Source organism: Phyllobates terribilis, unplaced genomic scaffold (genome assembly GCF_046119375.1).
Source record: "Phyllobates terribilis strain yellow unplaced genomic scaffold, ASM4611937v1 Scaffold_1__5_contigs__length_1240528914, whole genome shotgun sequence".
Lineage (NCBI taxonomy): Eukaryota > Metazoa > Chordata > Amphibia > Anura > Dendrobatidae > Phyllobates > Phyllobates terribilis.
This window is the reverse complement of record NW_027362761.1, coordinates 592,076,747-592,095,466: the sequence shown is the minus strand read 5'-3', so window position 1 is coordinate 592,095,466 and position 18,720 is coordinate 592,076,747. Positions and strand designations below refer to the sequence as shown.

Below are 18,720 nucleotides of genomic sequence, written 5' to 3'. Positions count from 1 at the left end.
GGCAGCATCAGAGCGAGGGGAGGAAGTCGGAGCAGGACATTCCGGTCGGGGGCCGCGGCGGTAGCGGAGTCTGCACCTCTGCCGAGGGAGAGAGGCAGAAGGCAGAGGCGCTGGCGTTACAAGACATATAAAACATGAAGATGTCTTCAATACAGAAGTAGAAAACTGCAACAGAAAAACCTGTTATCATAACATTGTGACCTAGTGGTCCCTGCTCTGAGATTCTAATCCATTTTGCAACCAATATTTTAGTTTTTAACTGAATACTTCTCAATTGTAATGTCATAAAACGTCAGTACAATTGTAATATTAGGTTATATTGCTATAAAATAATATAATCAGTTTTTATTCTTTGCAGATGACTGTACCGGGAGCTCAGAGGAACATCCAAAATCTTCACATGTTAATGCAGATGATTGTAGGATTATTCAATATGCATATGAGAAAAATGCCAATATTGAAGATATACCCTCCACCCCTCATATCCAAAATGTACCATCTGATCCTGTTCAACAGATCCTATCTCCTGATTCATCACAGACTGTAAAGCAAAATACAAGTTACCGATTGGGTGTTGAACGTCAAAAAGTTTCCATAGGGGAAAAGCCATATTTATGTACAGAATGTGGCAAATGTTTTACCACAAGATCAGGTATGGTTAGACATCAGAGAATTCACACAGTGGAGAAGCCGTATTCATGTTCAGAGTGTGGGAAATGTTTTGATTGGAAATCACAACTGGTTATACATCATAGAAGCCACACAGGGGAGAAACCGTTTTCTTGTTCAGAATGTGGGATCAGTTTTAACCAGAAGCATAATCTTATTAGACATCATAAAAGTCACACAGGGGAGAAGCCATTCTCATGTTCAGAATGTGGAAAATGTTTCAATCAGAAACAAACTCTTATTGGACATCAAAGAATTCACACAGGGGAGAAGCCATTTTCATGTTCAGAATGTGCAGAAAGATTTTCCATGAAACGAGATCTTGAGAAACATCAGAGAATTCACACAGGGGAGAAGCCATACTCATGTTCACAATGTGGGAAATGTTTTAACTGTAAACCTATTCTTATTAGACATCAAAGAAATCACACAAGGGAGAAGCCCTTTTCATGTTCAGAATGTGGAGAAAGTTTTACCATGAAACGAGATCTTGTTAAACATCAGAAAATTCATACGGGGGAGAAGCCATTTTCATGTTCAGAATGTGGAAAGTGTTTTAACTGTAAACCCACTCTTATTAGACATCAAAAATATCACACAGGGGAGAAGCCATTTTCGTGTCAGGTATGTGGAAAATGCTTTACTGTGAAATCAGATCTTGTTAAACATCAGAAAATTCACACAGGAGAGAAGCCGTTTTCATGTTCAGAATGTGGGAAATGTTTTACCCAGAAACAACATCTCTTAACACATCAAAGAATTCACACAGGGGAGAAGCCATACTCATGCCCAAAATGTGGAAAATGTTTTACTCATAAATTAGGTCTTGTTAGACATGAAAGATCTCACACAGAGGGAAGCCAGCTTCATGTTTAGAATGTGGGAAATGTTTCACTGTTAGATCAGATCTTGTTAAATATCAGAGAATTTACACAGGAAAAAACACTTTCAGGTTCAGAATGTGAAAAACATTATATAGCTTTAACCCCTTCCTGACATGGCCAATTTCCATGTTTGCATTTCCACTGTTTTTTACTCCCCTTCTTCCAAGAGCCATAACTATTTTTTTTTTCTGTAAATTTAGTCGTATGAGGGCTTGTTCATTTTACCATATAGTGTACTGGAAAACAGGAAAAAATTCCAACTGCTTTGCAACTGCAAAAACGAGTGCAATTCCACAAAAAAACTTTTTTGGGGTATTTTATTTACTATTTTCACTATACGGTAACACTGACCTGGCAATATGATTCCCCAGGTCAGAGCGAGTACGCAGTTAACAAACATGTATAGTATATTTTTTTTATTTATGTGGTAAAAAAAAATTACCGTTCATAATTTTTGTGTAATGTAATGAAAAATAATTTCAAGCTTATTAATTATGCAATGGAAATGGAGGTCGTTTCCATAACAACACCTGTAAATGACGAATGAATAAACAATTATTTGTGCACAATAATCGTTTCATGTAAATTCTTGACTGACTTCAGCGTTAGGTCGTGTATGGCGATCATCATATAGTAAATCACTTTTACAATCATCTGCTCATCTCATTAGCACAGACTAATGAGCATCAAGGAACTCACACAGTGGAGGAGCCGTATCCATGCCCAGAATGCGGAAAATGTTTTAGAAATCACAGTTTGTTGTCTTGGGGCTCAAGAGTCACCATTTTTGTGCACCTCACATAAAATGATTGTAAAGACGTATGTACTCAAAAATTATAACAATAAAAATAAAGCTCGTTATACAAAAAAAGAAGCTCCTATTGAGCTCTGTTCTCAGAAAAATGGCTCTGAATATGATGCAGAAAAAAAAATATTTTTTTCATTATTTTCCTGTGCAAACGTATTAAAACATAAAAATAAACAGTATAAATTGGGCATCACTGTAATTGTAGAACTCAGTACAAAAAGGCTATATCTCTATTTACCCAGGGGAGGACACTGACTTTGAAGGGCCCCTGTGCAGGACTTGAGTCTTGGCTTCACGCCATTCATCAAGCTGTGAGTTTTAGTGTCAGGACATATACCACTTAAAAAAAATAATTAACTATATATTAAATCATATACTGACCAGAGACAGACACAGCGGGGAGTCCTGGGCCTCCCTACCCCCTAAGCCTCCCTACTCCCTGAGCCTTCCTACACTACTTGGCCAATGTGCAGCTGAACCTGATGCACATATGATATGTCCACCCCTGCCCAAAAAATAAATGTGTGTTATTAGGTTTAATCGTCCTTTCCTGCAGTCAGCAAACTAGTCCAGGACTGCTGTCAATCATTGCTACTGTGCAGTGGGAGCACGCCCACAGCAGGGTGACTGATAGCCCAGCATTTTCTGGGGACATTTTTTTCTTATTTTAACATCAGCATTGACAAATTATATGTGCGTGTGTGTGTGTAAATGTATGTATGTATGTATGTATATATATATATATATATATATATATATATATATATATATATATATACAGGACAGACCAAAAGTTTGGACACACCTTCTCATTTAAAGATTTTTCTGTATTTTCATGACTTTGAAAATTGTACATTCACACTGAAGGCATCAAAACTATGAATTAACACATGTGGAATTATATACTTAACAAAAAAGTGTGAAACAGCTGAAAATATGTCTTATACTCTAGGTTCTTCAAAGTAGCCACCTTTTGCTTTGATGACTGCTTTGCACACTCTTGGCATTCTCTTGATGAGCTTCAAGAGGTAGGATTCTCGCCCTAAGAAATAGTATCTCAATGTGTCCACCCCCCACTTTATGGCTAGGCATTTGTTTTCTACAATGGAATAATTTTTCTCACATGCAGTTTCCTACTCAGGAAGAGAACAGGATGCTCCTCTCCGTGTATCTTCTGAGAGAGGACCGCTCCTATCCCTACTTCTGAGGTGTCCGTTTGCAGTACAAATTTCTTATTAATGGCAGGGGTAATTAGGACAGGCTGCTTACACAGAGCCACTTTCAGTTCTTAAAAGGCCGTCTCCACCTCAGACGTCCATTTGTCCATGACTGATTTTGTCCCCTTAAGGAGGTCGATCAAGGGTGCGGCCACCATGACAAAGTTTGTAATGAACTTCCTGTAGTTACCCCATGATTCCCAGAAAGGCCCAAATTTTCTTGGTGGTTTTGGCCAGTTCTAGATTGCGTCCACTTTAATGATCTGGGGTTTGATTTCGTCTCTACCTACTACATATCCAAGGTATTTGGCTTACTCTTTCGCCATGGCACTTTTTTTGGATTTATAAAGAATCCCACCTTCCTGAGCGCATCAAACACTGTGTGGACCTTTCCATGATGACTTTCCTAATCTGGGCTGAAGATTACGATGTCGGCCAGGTATGCCACAAAATAATTCTTATGTGGTGTGAGGATCCGGTCCATGGCCCTCTGGAAGGTGGCCGGAGTTCCCTGCAGTCTGAACGGCATCCTGACATATTGAAATCAACCGTCTGGCGTAGAGAAAGCCGTCTTCTCCTTGGCTTCTTGTGACATGGGGATTTGCCAATATTCCTTTGTTAGATCCAAGGTGGTTATGTACCTTGCCGGCCCAAGTCTCTCTATCAGCTCATCGACACGCGGCAAAGGATATACACAGATCTTGGAGATTTTGTTCAGCTTCCGATAATCATTACAGAATTTCCATTCTCCATCGGGTTTTGGATCAAGGACAATCGGGTTAGACCACTGGCTCTTAGATTCCTCAATGACTCCAAGATTCGGCATACGCTTCACTTCCTTGGAGATTAGTTCTCGGCAGGCTCTGGAATTCGGTAGAGTTTCAAATTCCCCCACACATGGGGTTCCATCAGAACCTTGTGTTCTTTGACATCTCTGCACCCCGGCAAATCTTAGAACAGGTTCCAGTTTTGCTGAAGCAATTCGTTACATTGCTGTTTTTGGGCTTTCGACAGGGTCTCGGCTATTGTGACGTCTTCAATGTCACCTTTTGGCTTAACCAGCAAACATAGAGTTTCAACATGGGTCCCTTTTTGTCATGCCTTGATGGGTAGTGGCACAATGGGATTACGGAAGTGAGAGATGGGAGCGGTTAACTGGCAGGTGGGACATGACTTGTAATACCTTAGGATTTCCAGGTGATATCTGGGTCATTAAAACCTCCACCTGACCCATTCTTGGGTTTTGTCGACACCCAGATGGCCACCCAAGGCATGTGAATGGGCTCTGTCCAACAACCTCCGTCTATAGGGTCCTGGTACCAACAGTTGCTCCACTGTTTCCTCTCTGACCTTAGTAACCCGGTACAATTAGTCCCCACTAATCATAAAATGAGGAAATCTGGTGTTGGCCCCCGGCTCCTGTGTTATGCTGTTTATAACAGTTACATTATTGAGCGATTCTTTTAGAGTTAGGTCCCTATGTTGGGCTGACCCAAAATTTTCTTTCGTCACCCCATCTCAGGAATGTCAGCTACCGGGGATACTACCTCCTCATCTCCGACCATTATATAGAAGGGAAACCGTCAGGCTCTGGGGTTGCTGAGACTTCTTTAGGGCCAACCTGTGTCTTACCGATGCAATAAAGGTCTCCTCCCCTCCCCCACCAGTCCCAAAACAACACAAAGTCCCGGCCAATGATAATTGGGTGCAATAAATCCTGGACCACGCCGACCTCATGGGACTCAGTACCTCTGGCCATCTGGGAACGCTGCCCGCACTTCTAACACCAAATGTAACAATGCTACTCACTTGGTAGCGATTTGAGGTATCACAGGAACCGTTTCTATTTAAAGTCCAGATGGTTTATTTCAGTTCTCATAAACCACACCACAGGAAAACTTAAATACAGCCCTTGTCCAGCATAAAGTAAAACATAAAGTAATAAGTCGATATAATAGTGCTGGTTAGCCCACCTAGCTTAGAGTCCTGTTTCTTAGTCCTTTAGCATAGGCACTCAATCCAGGAGATCTGCACACCTCCATATACACAGCATGTATGAGGCATACAGGTCTAATTTTACCAAGTGAACCACACCCAGGGGTGGAGATATGGTATCCCCATATATGATATGGTGAGAAGCTGTTCAGCTGCTCATAGTCAACCTATTGACTATTTAGTCCTATATGGACTAAAGCACTATTTAGTCCTATATGCACCTATATGCACTAAAGCATTACTAAAGGTAATTAAAGCATTACTGGAAGGTGGCAGCTAGACAGGTCGTGGATGGGAGGTATTTGTCCCCAAGGTGCAAAGCCTTGGTGGTGTAGGACCCGGAGAAGCAGGCTCCAGCACACATAGTGCTGAGAGGTGTTTAATAGGCCCTGATTATGGGTCCTGGTTTTACAAGCAGCTGAAAGAGCTGGGTGGGATAGGCTGCTCTCTTACCTCCAGTCCAGGTCTTGGAATGTCTGATTTAAGGCAGCTGAAGCTGTCTCACTGTGGCTATGTGTTTGCAAGGTGGGGAGACCTTGCATGTGCTGCTCAGATCTGCTAGAGTCAGAGAGAAAAGGACTGTCATTTAAACGGGTGAGCTTGTACTTTAAATGGACTGATTATTTTCCCATTTTTTGTGCTGTTATATCTTTTTGTAACTAGAAGAGGCTATTTGAGTTTGGTTAACCCTGTCAGTTTATCAATTTTTAATAAACCGCCTGTTTGTTTTGAATCAACGATCTGAATCCTGTGTGTGAACCAGCATCTACCACAGAGCAGATCAATCACAATTGGTGTATCTAACGCAGGCAATGCTTCAGGAACACGTGTAGCTGCTACAGAAAGCTGCATGTCCTGGGTAAAGGCGGCTAGAGGGATGGAACAGCAGTCAGACAAAATGGAGGAGCTGATTAAACACCTGGTCCTAAGCCAAGAGCAGCAGCTCCGAGAGCAGCAGCAGCACTGAGAGCAGCAGCAGCACTGAGAGCCGCAGCAGCACTGAGAGCCGCAGCAGCACTGAGAGCCGCAGCAGGCCTAGCAGGAGACAAACTCCTCATGTAGCAGTTGGAACTCCCGGCAGGGAATATCTGCAGCAGAGGAACTGCTCCTTTGTTGTCCAACTCTTTGAAAAGACTTCTCCTGTCTCTATTACCTGTTCAAACTATAACTCTTTGTCTATGCGCAATACACATCGTTGTTAGTACTGCTGGGGTCTTTTGTCCTAAAAGGTGCTCTTGCATGTTAACTAAGATGGTTCACTATTCAGCCGCATCCAATTTCCTACTTGTTTTAGTCTATTGTCTAAGTTTAGGAGATTGCAATATCTTGTTTCCTTACTGGAAATCGGTGAGAAGAAAAAGGAGGGGGAAATGTCCCTCTGTAATGATTTTAATATTTTCTATGACACTGCCGATTGATGGACGAGGCCACGGTTGCTTTCGCTACTAGGCCGGATGTCGGGCAGCTCACAGTGAGCGTATAGTATATACACCTCAGCTTCCAATGCACGTAATATATAAATGTACACCGATGCAGTCACTGCCAAACTCCGCAATAACCCCCAAAAAAATAGCTGCCACGACCAATCGTTTATACAGGCTGATTGTATATGCTTTACAGGTAGCATTTGGTTTCAGGAATATGGTTTATAGAGCAAGAGGAACAAAGCTATTAAATTTTATATATTTAATTCGAAAAGTAGGCAGTGTTTATAAAAATATACAAAAGATATTACAAAAGGGGACAAAACAATACAGTATATACAATTACCTAAAATAAAAAGGGATAACAAAAGAAAAGTACTAAACCTGTGTCACAGAAATGGCGCAGATCTTAGCGGAAGGAAGGAAAATGGTACAGAACTACAGCGAACTGTGTGTTCCAGGACTGACAATGATTATAATTCAAGATCTGTATTTATTAGATTGAAGTCACGCACACATACCTCCCCTGGATGACCTCAGATTGGGGCTGGTGAATGGGATGCAGTTAGGGCCCAAAAAATTTTGGGACCCCGATTTTCAGGATATCTCCCCACCTAGAGGTCCCAGGTGGGAGATATTAATGCCATATTTCCTATCATGATTTTAGCTTTCCATAGATAGGAAACATGGCATGTACATGTAATCCATCTGTCTGATATTAATTTGGAGCTGATGCGCAGGCCACCATATGATATGAAAAAAAAACAGAAATGTAGAAATTTTTGCAAATGTATTAAAAACGAAAAACTGAAATATCGCATGGTTATAAGTATCCAGACCCTCTGCTCAGAAACTCATATTTAAGTCACATGCTGTCCATTTCCTTGTGATCCTCCTTGAGATGGTTCTACTCCTTCATTGGAGTCCAGCTGTGTTCAATTAAACTGATAGGACTTGATTTGGAAAGGCACACACCTGTCTATATAAGACCTCACAGCTCACAGAGCATGTCAGACCAAATGAGAATCATGAGCTCAAAGGAACTGCCCAAGATGCTCAGAGACAGAATTGTGGCAAGCACAGATCTGGCCAAGGTTACAAAAGAATTTCTGCAGTACTCAAGGTTCCTAAGAGCACAGTGGCCTCCATAATCCTTAAATGGAAGAAGTTTGGGACCACCAGAAGTCTTCCTAGACCTTGTCATCCAGCCAAACTGAGCAATCGTGAGAGAAGAGCCTTGGTGAGAGAGGTAAAGAAGAACCCCAAGAACACTGTGGCTGAGCTCCAGAGATTCAGTAGGGAGATGGGAGATGCAGTCGGGCCTTTATGGCAGAGTGGCCCAACGGAAGCCTCTCCTTAGTGCAAGACTTATGAAAGCCCGCATAGAGTTTGCTAAAAAAACACACGAAGGACTCCCAGACTATGAGAAATAAGATTTTCTGATCTGATGAGACAAAGATAGAACTTTTTGCTGATTATTCTAAGCGGTATGTGTGGAGAAAACCAGGCACTGTTCATCACCTGCAGAATACAATCCCAACAGTGAAACATGGTGGTTGCAGCATCATGCTATGGGGCTGTTTTTCAGCTGCAGGGACAGGATGACTGGTTGCAATTGAAGGAAACATGAATGCGGCCAAGTACAGAGATATCCTGGATGAAAACCTCTTCCAGAGTGCTCTAGACCTCAGACTTAGCCGAAGTTTCACCTTCCAACAAGACAATGACCCTAAGCACACAGCTAAAATAACAAAGGAGTGGCTTCAAAACAACTCTGTGACCATTCTTGACTGGCCCAGCCAGAGCTGTGACCTAAACCCAATTGAGCATCTTTCGAGAGACCTGAAAATGGCTGTCCACCAATGTTCACCATTCAACCTGACGGAACTAGAGAGGATTTGCAAGGAAGAATGGCAGAGGATCCCCAAATCCAGGTGTGAAAAACTTGTTGCATCATTCCCAAGAAGACTCATGGCTGTACTAGCTCAAAAGGGGGCTTCTACTCAATACTGAGCAAAGGGTCTGAATACTTATGACCATGTGATATTTCAGTTTTTCTTTTTTAATAAATTTGCAAAAATTTCTACATTTCTGTTTTTTTTTTCAGTCAAGATGGGGTGCAGAGTGTCCTTTAATGAGAAAAAAATGAACTTTTTAGAATTTACCAAATGGCTGCAATGAAACAAAGAGTGAAAAATTTAAAGGGTTCTGAATACTTTCCGTACCCACGGTATATGGGGCTGACCTGAAACTGCAATTGATCACTGTGCTAAGCTTGATGATGTGTTTATGTACTGAGAGTGGTTCTGGCACTGCATTTATGTACTGACGGTGGTTCTGATCATGTAGCAATTCATACCGTGCTTCTTGTTAAAAATGAAAAAGCCTCAAAATTTATTTTTGAGCTTATGAGGAGATTTTGAGTTTCTGCTGCAAATCCTCCTCAAATACTCAAAACTTGTTTCTGCAGATCTATTCATGTACATACCCCTTTAATATTTTTGTGGCTCTTTGGATTGGTTCAGTATGACAATGTGGCCCTTGGACACAAAAAATGTTGTGCACCCCTGCTATACATCATCCAGCACAGCACAGTCCTGCAGACACTGAGCAGAGAACCCTGGAGCGCTCACCCCTAATCATGTTACTGATCATATGACTGTGACATCACACAGGTCCTGTAAGCACACAGTGGTGCCCGGCTCTGCAGGCGGAGGTATGTCTGTGGGCTCATATTTTTGGAGATTATTAACCCTTTGTGAACGGCTAGTTTGGAGCTGGATGATGATTATTGTGGATGAGTTGTAGTTATTGTTTGTGTGGTTGTGGATTACATCTGATGTCACATGACTGGTGTTGTATTCGGTCTTTAGCGCCCCAGGAATCTCCTGTACCTTCCTCACTGTCACGTGGCTTCAGTGTGGCCCCTCAGGGATCCTGGTGAGCGGTCCAGTATTCCTTTGCTCGGCTGCCAGCAAGGCTGTGGAGTCGGTGTCCATTTTGGTGGAGTCTGTATAAAATGGACCGACTCCAACTCCTAAAATATATAATAAATTGTGTACAGTAGTTCAATGTAGTTTGTGGGGAATATTTTTTCATAAGAATTTGGGAAAGGTATGAAATGTCCTATAAATGTCTGTCCTATTCCTGATCTTTTAGCTGAGATGAATCTGTGCTACAGTACATTTATCACTTAAACATGAGCCGTGTATGAGGGAGTCGGAGTCGTGGAGTTGGAGGTTTGGCTTAACGACTCCACAGCCTTGCTATATGTTTTACATAACTCCCCTGTGTGGATTCCTCGGGCGGTGTTCCAGCGTATTAATTCAATATTTAGGGATCTGGTTTGGGGTGGAGGTCAACCCAGGAATAAGCTGGAGACTCTCCAGAGGCCAAAAGAAGAGGGGGGTCTCACCTTACCAAACCCGTGGATATACTTTTTGGCAGCACAGACCCAGCATATTAGAGGGTGGGCACTGAAGGCGGCAAAGGGGACTATCCAGGTGGTTTTGGAAGCTCATCTTAAAAAGGGTCCATTGGTGGTGGGCCTAGAATTGGGACTTTTTGGGAAGAAAGGCAGGTCATACCCGACATGTGGCTTAGTCCATAAACTGTGGATGAGGGTGAAGAGGATTAGAGGTATAGTGGGAATGTCTATGTATACTCCTATTTGGGATGACGAAAATTTAGGAGAATTTTATAAGATAGGAGAGCTGAGAGGATGGGTGGTAAGGGGTATACAGTACATTTACCAACTGATGGATAACCAAAACATCAAAACCTTAGAGATGCTAAAAGAGGAATTTCATTTATTAGACGGACACAGCTATCAGTATACACAGGTTAAGCATGCGTTTATTAAGCAAAGGAAAATCAAGAACCTGTCTGTTCAAAAGGATATTGTTATTGATTATATTTCTATGGGGGGATGTACAGCAGGCGTCATATCTAGGGTGTATGCTGATCTGCTTCACACCTTTCTATTGAACTATCCTGTTTTGGCGAGGGAGAGGTGGGAAGCAGACGCTGGTACCATTGAAGATGACAGGTGGGAATCCATTTTGGAATACATTCCTAACTTGTCTCTAAATGAACCTGCCAGAATGTCCCAGTTACTTCTTGTACGTAGAGCATATAGATCACCCGATTTTTTGTTCAGGATAGGGGTACGGGAGAATTCGGATTGCCCAAGATGTGGGTGAGAAAATGCTGATATATTACATGTTATGTGGAGTTGCCCAAAACTTGCAAACTATTGGTCTGAAGTAGCTGGCCTAATTGAAGGACGATATCACTGTATAATTCCTAGAGATCCAGTAGTTTGCTTGCTGGGATATGTGGAGGAACTTGTGGGGAATGATGTCACAAAACTGGCAATTGCCAGACTTTTATATGCAGCTAGGAAAGTAATAGCTAGATATTGGGTGCGACCGGAACCTCCCTCTAGACAAGAGTACTTAAGGCAGGTGGATTATGTGGTACGGATGGAGGAAAAAATTTATTTAAAAAGGAAAAATGCCAAACTCAGTGACAACCTATGGGCACCATGGAAGGTGTGTTAGTGATAATGCTTTTGGAGGAAAGAATCCGATGACTACATTACATTATAAAACACATTGTAATGATTATAAGACGTTGAAACATATGTTATATAACAATAAGGGTTTATTGTCGTCCGTAAAAGTGGAGGGAGGGTGGGTGAGGGGTTCTTTTTGATAATAAGAAAATGTGAAATTATTGTACTGAAGATGTATTTTATTATCCTATCTTTAAATTAATAAAAATTTATCTGACTATAGCGACTCCACAGCCCTGGCTGCCAGGACCTGGTCTGTACCAGCGTCATTTCCTCACTGTTTCCGTCACACCAGTATTTGGACTCTCCATAATGACAGCTCTGGGAGCCGTGTTCTCCTCTCCTCCTCGCTGTGTGATCTCCTCTGTTCTGCCTCTGTCGCTCCTTCCTCTGCTTCTTGCTAGTACCGCTGCTGCTCTCCTTCCCCGGATGTGAAGCCTGGCTGCTCTTATTAGGGCCTCTGTGGACTGTAATTCCTGTACGGGATCTGGACTCACGCAGGGCCCCCTGGGTGACGTCCATGGAGTAGCTGCTGGCCGGTGGAGTGAGCTGGCAGAGAATAGGTGTCATGACCAATCAAAACCAGGAAGTCAAAGTCCGGGACAGACTACAGGACAAAGTGAGAAACTAAGAACTGGAAGATTCCGGGTGACAAAGCAGCAGATCAGGGTCCGTACCAATTTATAACTGGCAGTTAAAAGTAGCTGCTGGGGGTTGAACAGGATTTGCCTCCACCCAGGGCCGAGAGCAGAGAGCTGACTACAACTGATAACCAGCGCTCTGCAGTAAGACATAGATTCCCTGCTGGGCGGCACCACAAATCCCTGTCACACTAATGTTAAATAGGACAATGTCACTGTCCACACACAGTGAAAGAACGGCGCCGCCTAGAGGCATAGGGTAAAAATGGCGGTTAGTTTTTAAACGTTTTTCCTTTCCTTACTATGAAGTTTATGTTGTTTTTATCGTCTCGTCTTTTTTCCATTCAGGTTCCTACAATCAAGGATCCTCTGATGATAACGTCTCTGCAAGAATCTTCCTGATTGATCTGTTGAGTATGAATAAGGACAGAGACAAGATGGTGGAGAGGATAATAAACCTCACCCTGGAGATAATCTTCCATCTTACCGGAGAGGTGAGAGGTTCTGATGTCATCACATGACATCATTATCTATGGGAATAACAGGTGACATGACCGGAGAGGTGAGAGATTCTGACAGGACCGGCATCAGCACCCGGGCAAGTGCTGGGGCCCTGAGCAGGCGGGGAGCCCACCTGCCGTCGGGCACCCCGGCGCACTAAGCGGCCTGTGAACGGAGGAGTCTGATGCCAGCGCCCGCGACTGGGGCCCCCCCCACTAGCTCAGGGCCCCATCACAATACTTACCTCTCCCCGTTCCTCCGCAGGACCTGTCTCTTCCGTGTCTCCTGACTGTGACGTCTCAGGTCAGAGGGCGCGATGACGTCTTTCCAGCGCGCCCTCTTCTGAGCAGTCACAGCACAGTGAGCGGGAAGGCGGCGACGCTGAGGAGTCCGGAGTGGAGCAGAGCAGCGGGAGAGGTGAGGTATTTGATTTTTTTTTTAAGTATGGAGGCATGGGGTATTATATGGGGCCCAGTATGCATGGAGGAATATATGGGGCTAAGCCTGCATGGAGGAATATATGGGGCCCAGCCTGCATAGGGCGTTATATGGGGCCCAGCCTGCATGGGGCGTTATATGGGGCCCAGCCTGCATGGAGCATTATATGGGGCCCAGCCTGCATGGGGCATTATATGGGGCCCATCCTGCATGAAGCATTTTATGGGGGCCAGTATTCTGTATGGAGCATTATATGGGGGCCAGTATTCTGTATGGAGCATTTTATGGGGGCCAGTATTCTGTATGGAGCATTTTATGGGGGCCAGTATTCTATATGGAGCATTATATGGGGGCCAGTATTCTGTATGTAGCATTATATGGGGGCCAGTATTGTGTATGGAGCATTATATGGGGGCCAGTATTCTGTATGGAGCATTATATGGGGGCCAGTATTCTGTATGGAGCATTTTATGGGGGCCAGTATTTTGTATGGAGCATTTTATGGAGTCCAGTATTCTGTATGGAGCATTGTATGGGGGCCAGTATTCTGTATGGAGCATTCTGTGGGGGCTAGTATCCTGTATGGAGTGTTATATGAGGTCCATTATTCTGTATGGAGCATTATATGGGGTCCATTATTCTGTATGGAGTATTATATGGGATCCATTATTCTATATGGAGCATTATATGGGGCCCATAATACTGTATGGAGGACTATACTGTCCGGTCAGCACTATGCACTGCGAGGATTCGCCGGTTTCTGAGATATTGTAGAATTTACAATAGATATCACTCATGTAATGTAAGAAGTAAGTGAAATCTTTGGCATTGTACTATACCTAGATTCCTCTACCTTATCTTTGCATCATGAATCGTAGTATGTGCTAAAGGGGCCCACTGAGTCTCTTTCGCCCAGGGCCCACGAAAACCTGGAGCCGGCCCTGGGTTCTGATGTCATCACATCACATCATTATCTATAGGAATAACAGGTGATATGACCGGAGAGGTGAGAGGTTGTGATGTCATCACATCACATCATTATCTATGGGAATAACAGGTGATATGACCGGAGAGGTGAGAGGTTCTGATGTCATCACATGACATCATTATCTATGGGAATAACAGGTGATATGACCGGAGAGGTGATGGACTCTGGAAATGTTTGTAGTGATATTATTAATGTCTCCACACTCAGGATTACACAGTGGTGAAGAAGACCTCTAGTGATCGCTGTCAGACCCCTGTGTCTGAAGGACGGGGAGGAACCCTGAGCCCAATCCCGGGGCCTCCACCTCACTCCCGGATACATGAGGACATCAATGACCAGAAGATCCTAGAACTCACCAACAAGATGATTGAGCTGCTGACTGGAGAGGTGACACTGCTGGGAATGCTGGGACATTATACAGGACAGCACTGGAGGATTCTGGGTGATGACGGTATCATTGTGTGTGTCAGGTTCCTATAAGGTGTCAGGACGTCACCGTCTATTTCTCCATGGAGGAGTGGGAGTATCTAGAAGGACACAAGGATCGGTACAAGGAGGTGATGATGGAGGAGCACCGGCCCCGCACATCACCAGGTAATAGACAGGACTAAATCCACACGGCCTATAATTCTCTGTATGTAATAATGATGTCAGTCCTGTCTGTGTCTCCTGCAGGTCTCTCCAGTAAGAGGACAACCCCAGAGAGATGTCCCGCTCCTCCTCCTGCACAGGACCATCAGGTAGATGGAGATCTCCCCTATGATGTGTAGACGGCTGTGACCTCCTTGTGTTCAGTCTTGTCTTCTCCTCCAGTATTAGATGTTTTATACTTGTGTAATGAGAGCGGAGGAGACGGCAGGATCACAGCTGACCACAGACATGGCCGGATCTTCTCACCATTATTCCCGGGGACTTCTCCAATCATCGGGGTCTTTTACAATATTTGTTTTGCAGCTTTTGGATCCGGATAAAGATCTGAACAATATTAATGCTCCAGAGAGAAATGTGAGGGGCGATCAGCGGTGTAAAGAGGAGACCCCTACAGATAACCGCCCAGGTGAGGAGCTTTAGATGAATATTCACTGTTCAGCCACAATCTGAATAGATAATAATGTGATCCTGTTATATGTGATGTCACAGGTCGTGCATTTATAATATGGATGATAATATACAGCGGGAGATGAATTATAGTTATGTGAGCGGCTGATTTCTTCATCATCTGATGTCAGTTCTGATGAAGGAAAGAATTGGCCTAATTTGTGACTGAGAAACCATTAGCTCCTATTAATCTCATGTCAGTGTTTGGTGACAGAATACCGAACATGGAGACGTTCCTCCAAATAACCGCGACTGACAGCCGGGCTCCGGCCATAGTGATTGGGAGTGGTGATAACTCTGATCTTAGTCTTTACCCCTAAGATGCTGCGTTTAGTAACAACCATGAATGTGAACAGGGATAAGAAATGAAAACCTTTTTATTTTGACAAAACTTAGATCTTTTTGTCAAAGTAAAAAAAACAAAACAGACCCCAAAATAATGTAACCCGGACAATAAAGTTACTGCATTATTTTACCAGCAATTCCCTTTTTCCAAAACAAATTATGAAAGTTAATCAATCCAAAAAGGGTTAAATTAAAACCAGTGACTGATCTGGAATAAGAATAATCCGACAATGCGTCCTCTTGGAACTAAGGATTTTCTCTCCATGAAATCTGGAATTTTTGTGGAAAAGTTGTAAATCCGATAACAAACTAATGATATCTGTATATATTTGGCGTCGCTGTAATCATAAGGACCCGATGTTACTTCTGCCGCACAGGGAGGGGCGCAAATATGAGGAAAGTCAATGGCGGAATTGCTGTTTCCACCCCCAAAATATATGTTATACGTATTCCTAAATATCAGAACTGAAAAATGCAAATCATACAAGGCCTCGTACGGCTGCGCAGACTGAAAAGTATAAAAAAGTTATGGCCCCTGAACACAGCGCTGCAAAAAAAATCCTTAACCCGTTTATGACAAATTTTCATATTTATGCTTTTTTTTCTTTTTCTTCCGTTCTTCCAAAACCCATGACTTTTTTGTGTATGCGCACAGTCGTACGAGGCTTGTTATCTGCGGGGCGAGCTGAGATTTTACATGACACCATTCACTTGGATTACAGTCCAGCTCATCATTACTGGCAGTCATGAAGTTTAAGTACATAAAAATACATGAAAAATAATGAATCAAGTGAAACAGTTTTTTGTATAGAGACTCGTGTTAAATATAAAAGAGCAAATGATAAACAATAATTAAAAAAAAAAAACAATGGGAGGGAAAAAGTAGAAAAACCTAAAGCTTGCTGTGTCACTGGTATTGGCACCCTTTATATTAATTTATGGAAACACATTTTGACTCTCCTGTGGTAAATCACAAAAGAGATTCACCTATGATTAATTGTCGGTGCCCATGTGACCTGAATTAGCCAATGAATGATGACTTCAGTGATCCAGGAGAAACTGGAACAGTCTGGGGTCATGGTTTCAACAAGTACCATATACCGCACACTAAACCAAGCAGAGCTTTATGGGCAAAGGCCAAGGAAGAAGGCACTGCTGAAGAAAAGACATAAAAAGGAACGACTGATCTTTGCCAAAGAGTACGTTTACAAACCACAATCCTTCTCCTTCATTGGACAGATGAAACAAAAATAGAGCTTTTTGGTAATGCAAAGCAACAGTTTGTTTACAGACGACACATGAAGTTTAAAAGGACAAGAACACCTTACCAACAGTTAATCATGGTGGAGGATCCATAATGCTGTGGGGTTGCTTTGTTGCGTCTGGTTCTGGAGGCCTTGACCACCGTATCACAGGAATCATGAAATCAGAGAATTATCAAGAGATTTTTAGATCGAAAAATGTTCTACCTAGTGTAAGAAAACTTGGTTTGAGTAGAAGATCATGGGTCCTCCAGCAAGACAATGACCCACAGCACACATCCAAAAGTACACAGGAATGGTTGAAAAGAAAAAATAGACTGTTTTAAAATGGCCAGCAATGAGTCCTGACCTCAATCCCATTGAAAATCTTTGGAGTGAGTTGAAATCTGCCATTGGGAGACAGAACCCTGCAAACATTCAAGAGCCTGAACAAACTGCAAAGGAAGATGGGAGAAAATTCCAGTTAAGAAGTGCAAGCTTATATGATGGCTACAAGAAACGTTTGAAGGCTGTCAGCAGTGCCAAAGGGTGTGCAACCAAGTATTAATCAGGGGTGCCTTTATTGCTACAGATGCCGTTTATTCTGTTTCTTCTTTGAAATTGCAACATATTAGTTGAAAAACAATGTTTTATTGTATTATTTTGACCACTTATTCAAAAATCCTGAGGATATAACTTTGGTACATTTCCATTTATTTCTGAAGACATTGTACAGTCTATGAAAAAATGAAGGGGTGCCAATAATGATGAGCAGCACTGTATATTGTAAAAACCTCACAATTCCGCCATTATTTTTTGAGTTTTGATTTTAAGTTGTTTGATATGTAAAATGATCTGGTGCCAGGATTTCCCGCTCAGTGTCAATATGGTGATACCAAACTTACATTGTGTCACCATTTTCTAAGCCTCATAACTTCTTATTTTTCCAGCGAAGGAGATGTGTGCGGATTGTGTCTGTGTGGTGAGATGTAGTTTATATTGGGGACACTTACTCCATTTTATTTTTTTCTCTTTTGAGAAACCAGATGACTCCAGAACATGGGTGTTTGTGTTTATTTATATATTTAATCCCTATGGTGATTACTGTTTGATTAAGTTAATTTTATGTTTTGATCGGACTTTTTTATTTTTTTTAGTCTTGTTTTATTGAAGAAAATACAACATAACATGGTTACATCATAGAACAAGAGAACAAACAGCATTTCTCATTGTTTGGGGCTCAGAATGGCAGTTTTGGCAGGAATAGATAGCGGACGCCATGTCACGTTTGAAAAGCCCCTGACATGCCAAAACAGCAGAAACCCCCACAAGTGACCCCATTTTGGAAACTACACCTCTTGAGAAATTCATCTAGGGGTGCAGTGAGCATATGTAACCTTCAGGCGATTCACAGAATTGTATAACATTAGGCTGAGTAAATAGAAAATTACCATGTCTTCCACTAAAATGTTGCTTTGGCCACAAGTATTTAACTTTCAAAAGGGATAATAGGAGAAAATGAACCATACAATTTGTTGTGCAATTCCTCCTGAGTACGCCGATACTCCATATGAGCTTCGACTCGATCTTGAGCCATAGCAATTTGTTGGATGAACGACCTGCAGGAAGATCAATCTTGTGCAAGCCTAAATAGGGCCACCAGGGTCTCCTATAATCTTACTTAGATTGTATCAAGCCGTCTGGTTGCTTGTCTTCCTCTTCGTCTTGTTCCTTCTATTTTTCCGACTATGATGTCCTTCTCCAGTGATTGCTCTCTTCATATAATGTGTCCAAAATAAGCATGTTGTAGCCTAGTGATCCTTGCAAGTGACATGTCTAGTTTTATTTGTTCCAAGATTGATTAATTTGTTCTTCGTTAATACAGAAAAGACCAG

At 42.5% G+C, this 18,720-nt stretch overlaps 2 protein-coding genes across 2 annotated transcripts in view; both read left to right on the top strand.

Moving 5' to 3' along the window:
* Positions 1-515: 515 nt before the first annotated feature.
* The window catches only part of LOC141272025 (uncharacterized), a 37,403-nt gene continuing 19,198 nt past the window's right edge, over positions 516-18,720 (top strand). Inside the window, exon 1 of the mRNA XM_073682314.1 lies at positions 516-1,492. Within this exon, the coding sequence (XP_073538415.1) occupies positions 655-1,492 (838 nt within the window). The 5' untranslated portion in view covers positions 516-654. The remainder of the gene's footprint in view (positions 1,493-18,720) is intronic.
* Positions 9,659-18,012, top strand: LOC141165187 (gastrula zinc finger protein XlCGF66.1-like). Its single transcript, XM_073650822.1, has 8 exons — positions 9,659-9,713; positions 12,563-12,708; positions 14,349-14,528; positions 14,612-14,735; positions 14,817-14,825; positions 15,139-15,198; positions 17,776-17,807; positions 17,983-18,012. Exons 2-8 carry the CDS (start codon positions 12,631-12,633, stop codon positions 18,010-18,012), a joined length of 513 nt encoding a protein of 170 aa, XP_073506923.1. The 5' UTR covers positions 9,659-9,713; positions 12,563-12,630.

Bases quoted from the DNA above. Each gene is read 5' to 3' on its own strand.
- LOC141165187 (XM_073650822.1), top strand. From the start codon at position 12,631: ATGAATAAGGACAGAGACAAGATGGTGGAGAGGATAATAAACCTCACC. The intron at 14,529-14,611 runs GTGACACTGCTG...TGTGTGTGTCAG, and splicing joins TTGAGCTGCTGACTGGAGAG to GTTCCTATAAGGTGTCAGGA. The intron at 15,199-17,775 runs GTGAGGAGCTTT...TTATTTTTCCAG, and splicing joins CCCTACAGATAACCGCCCAG to CGAAGGAGATGTGTGCGGAT.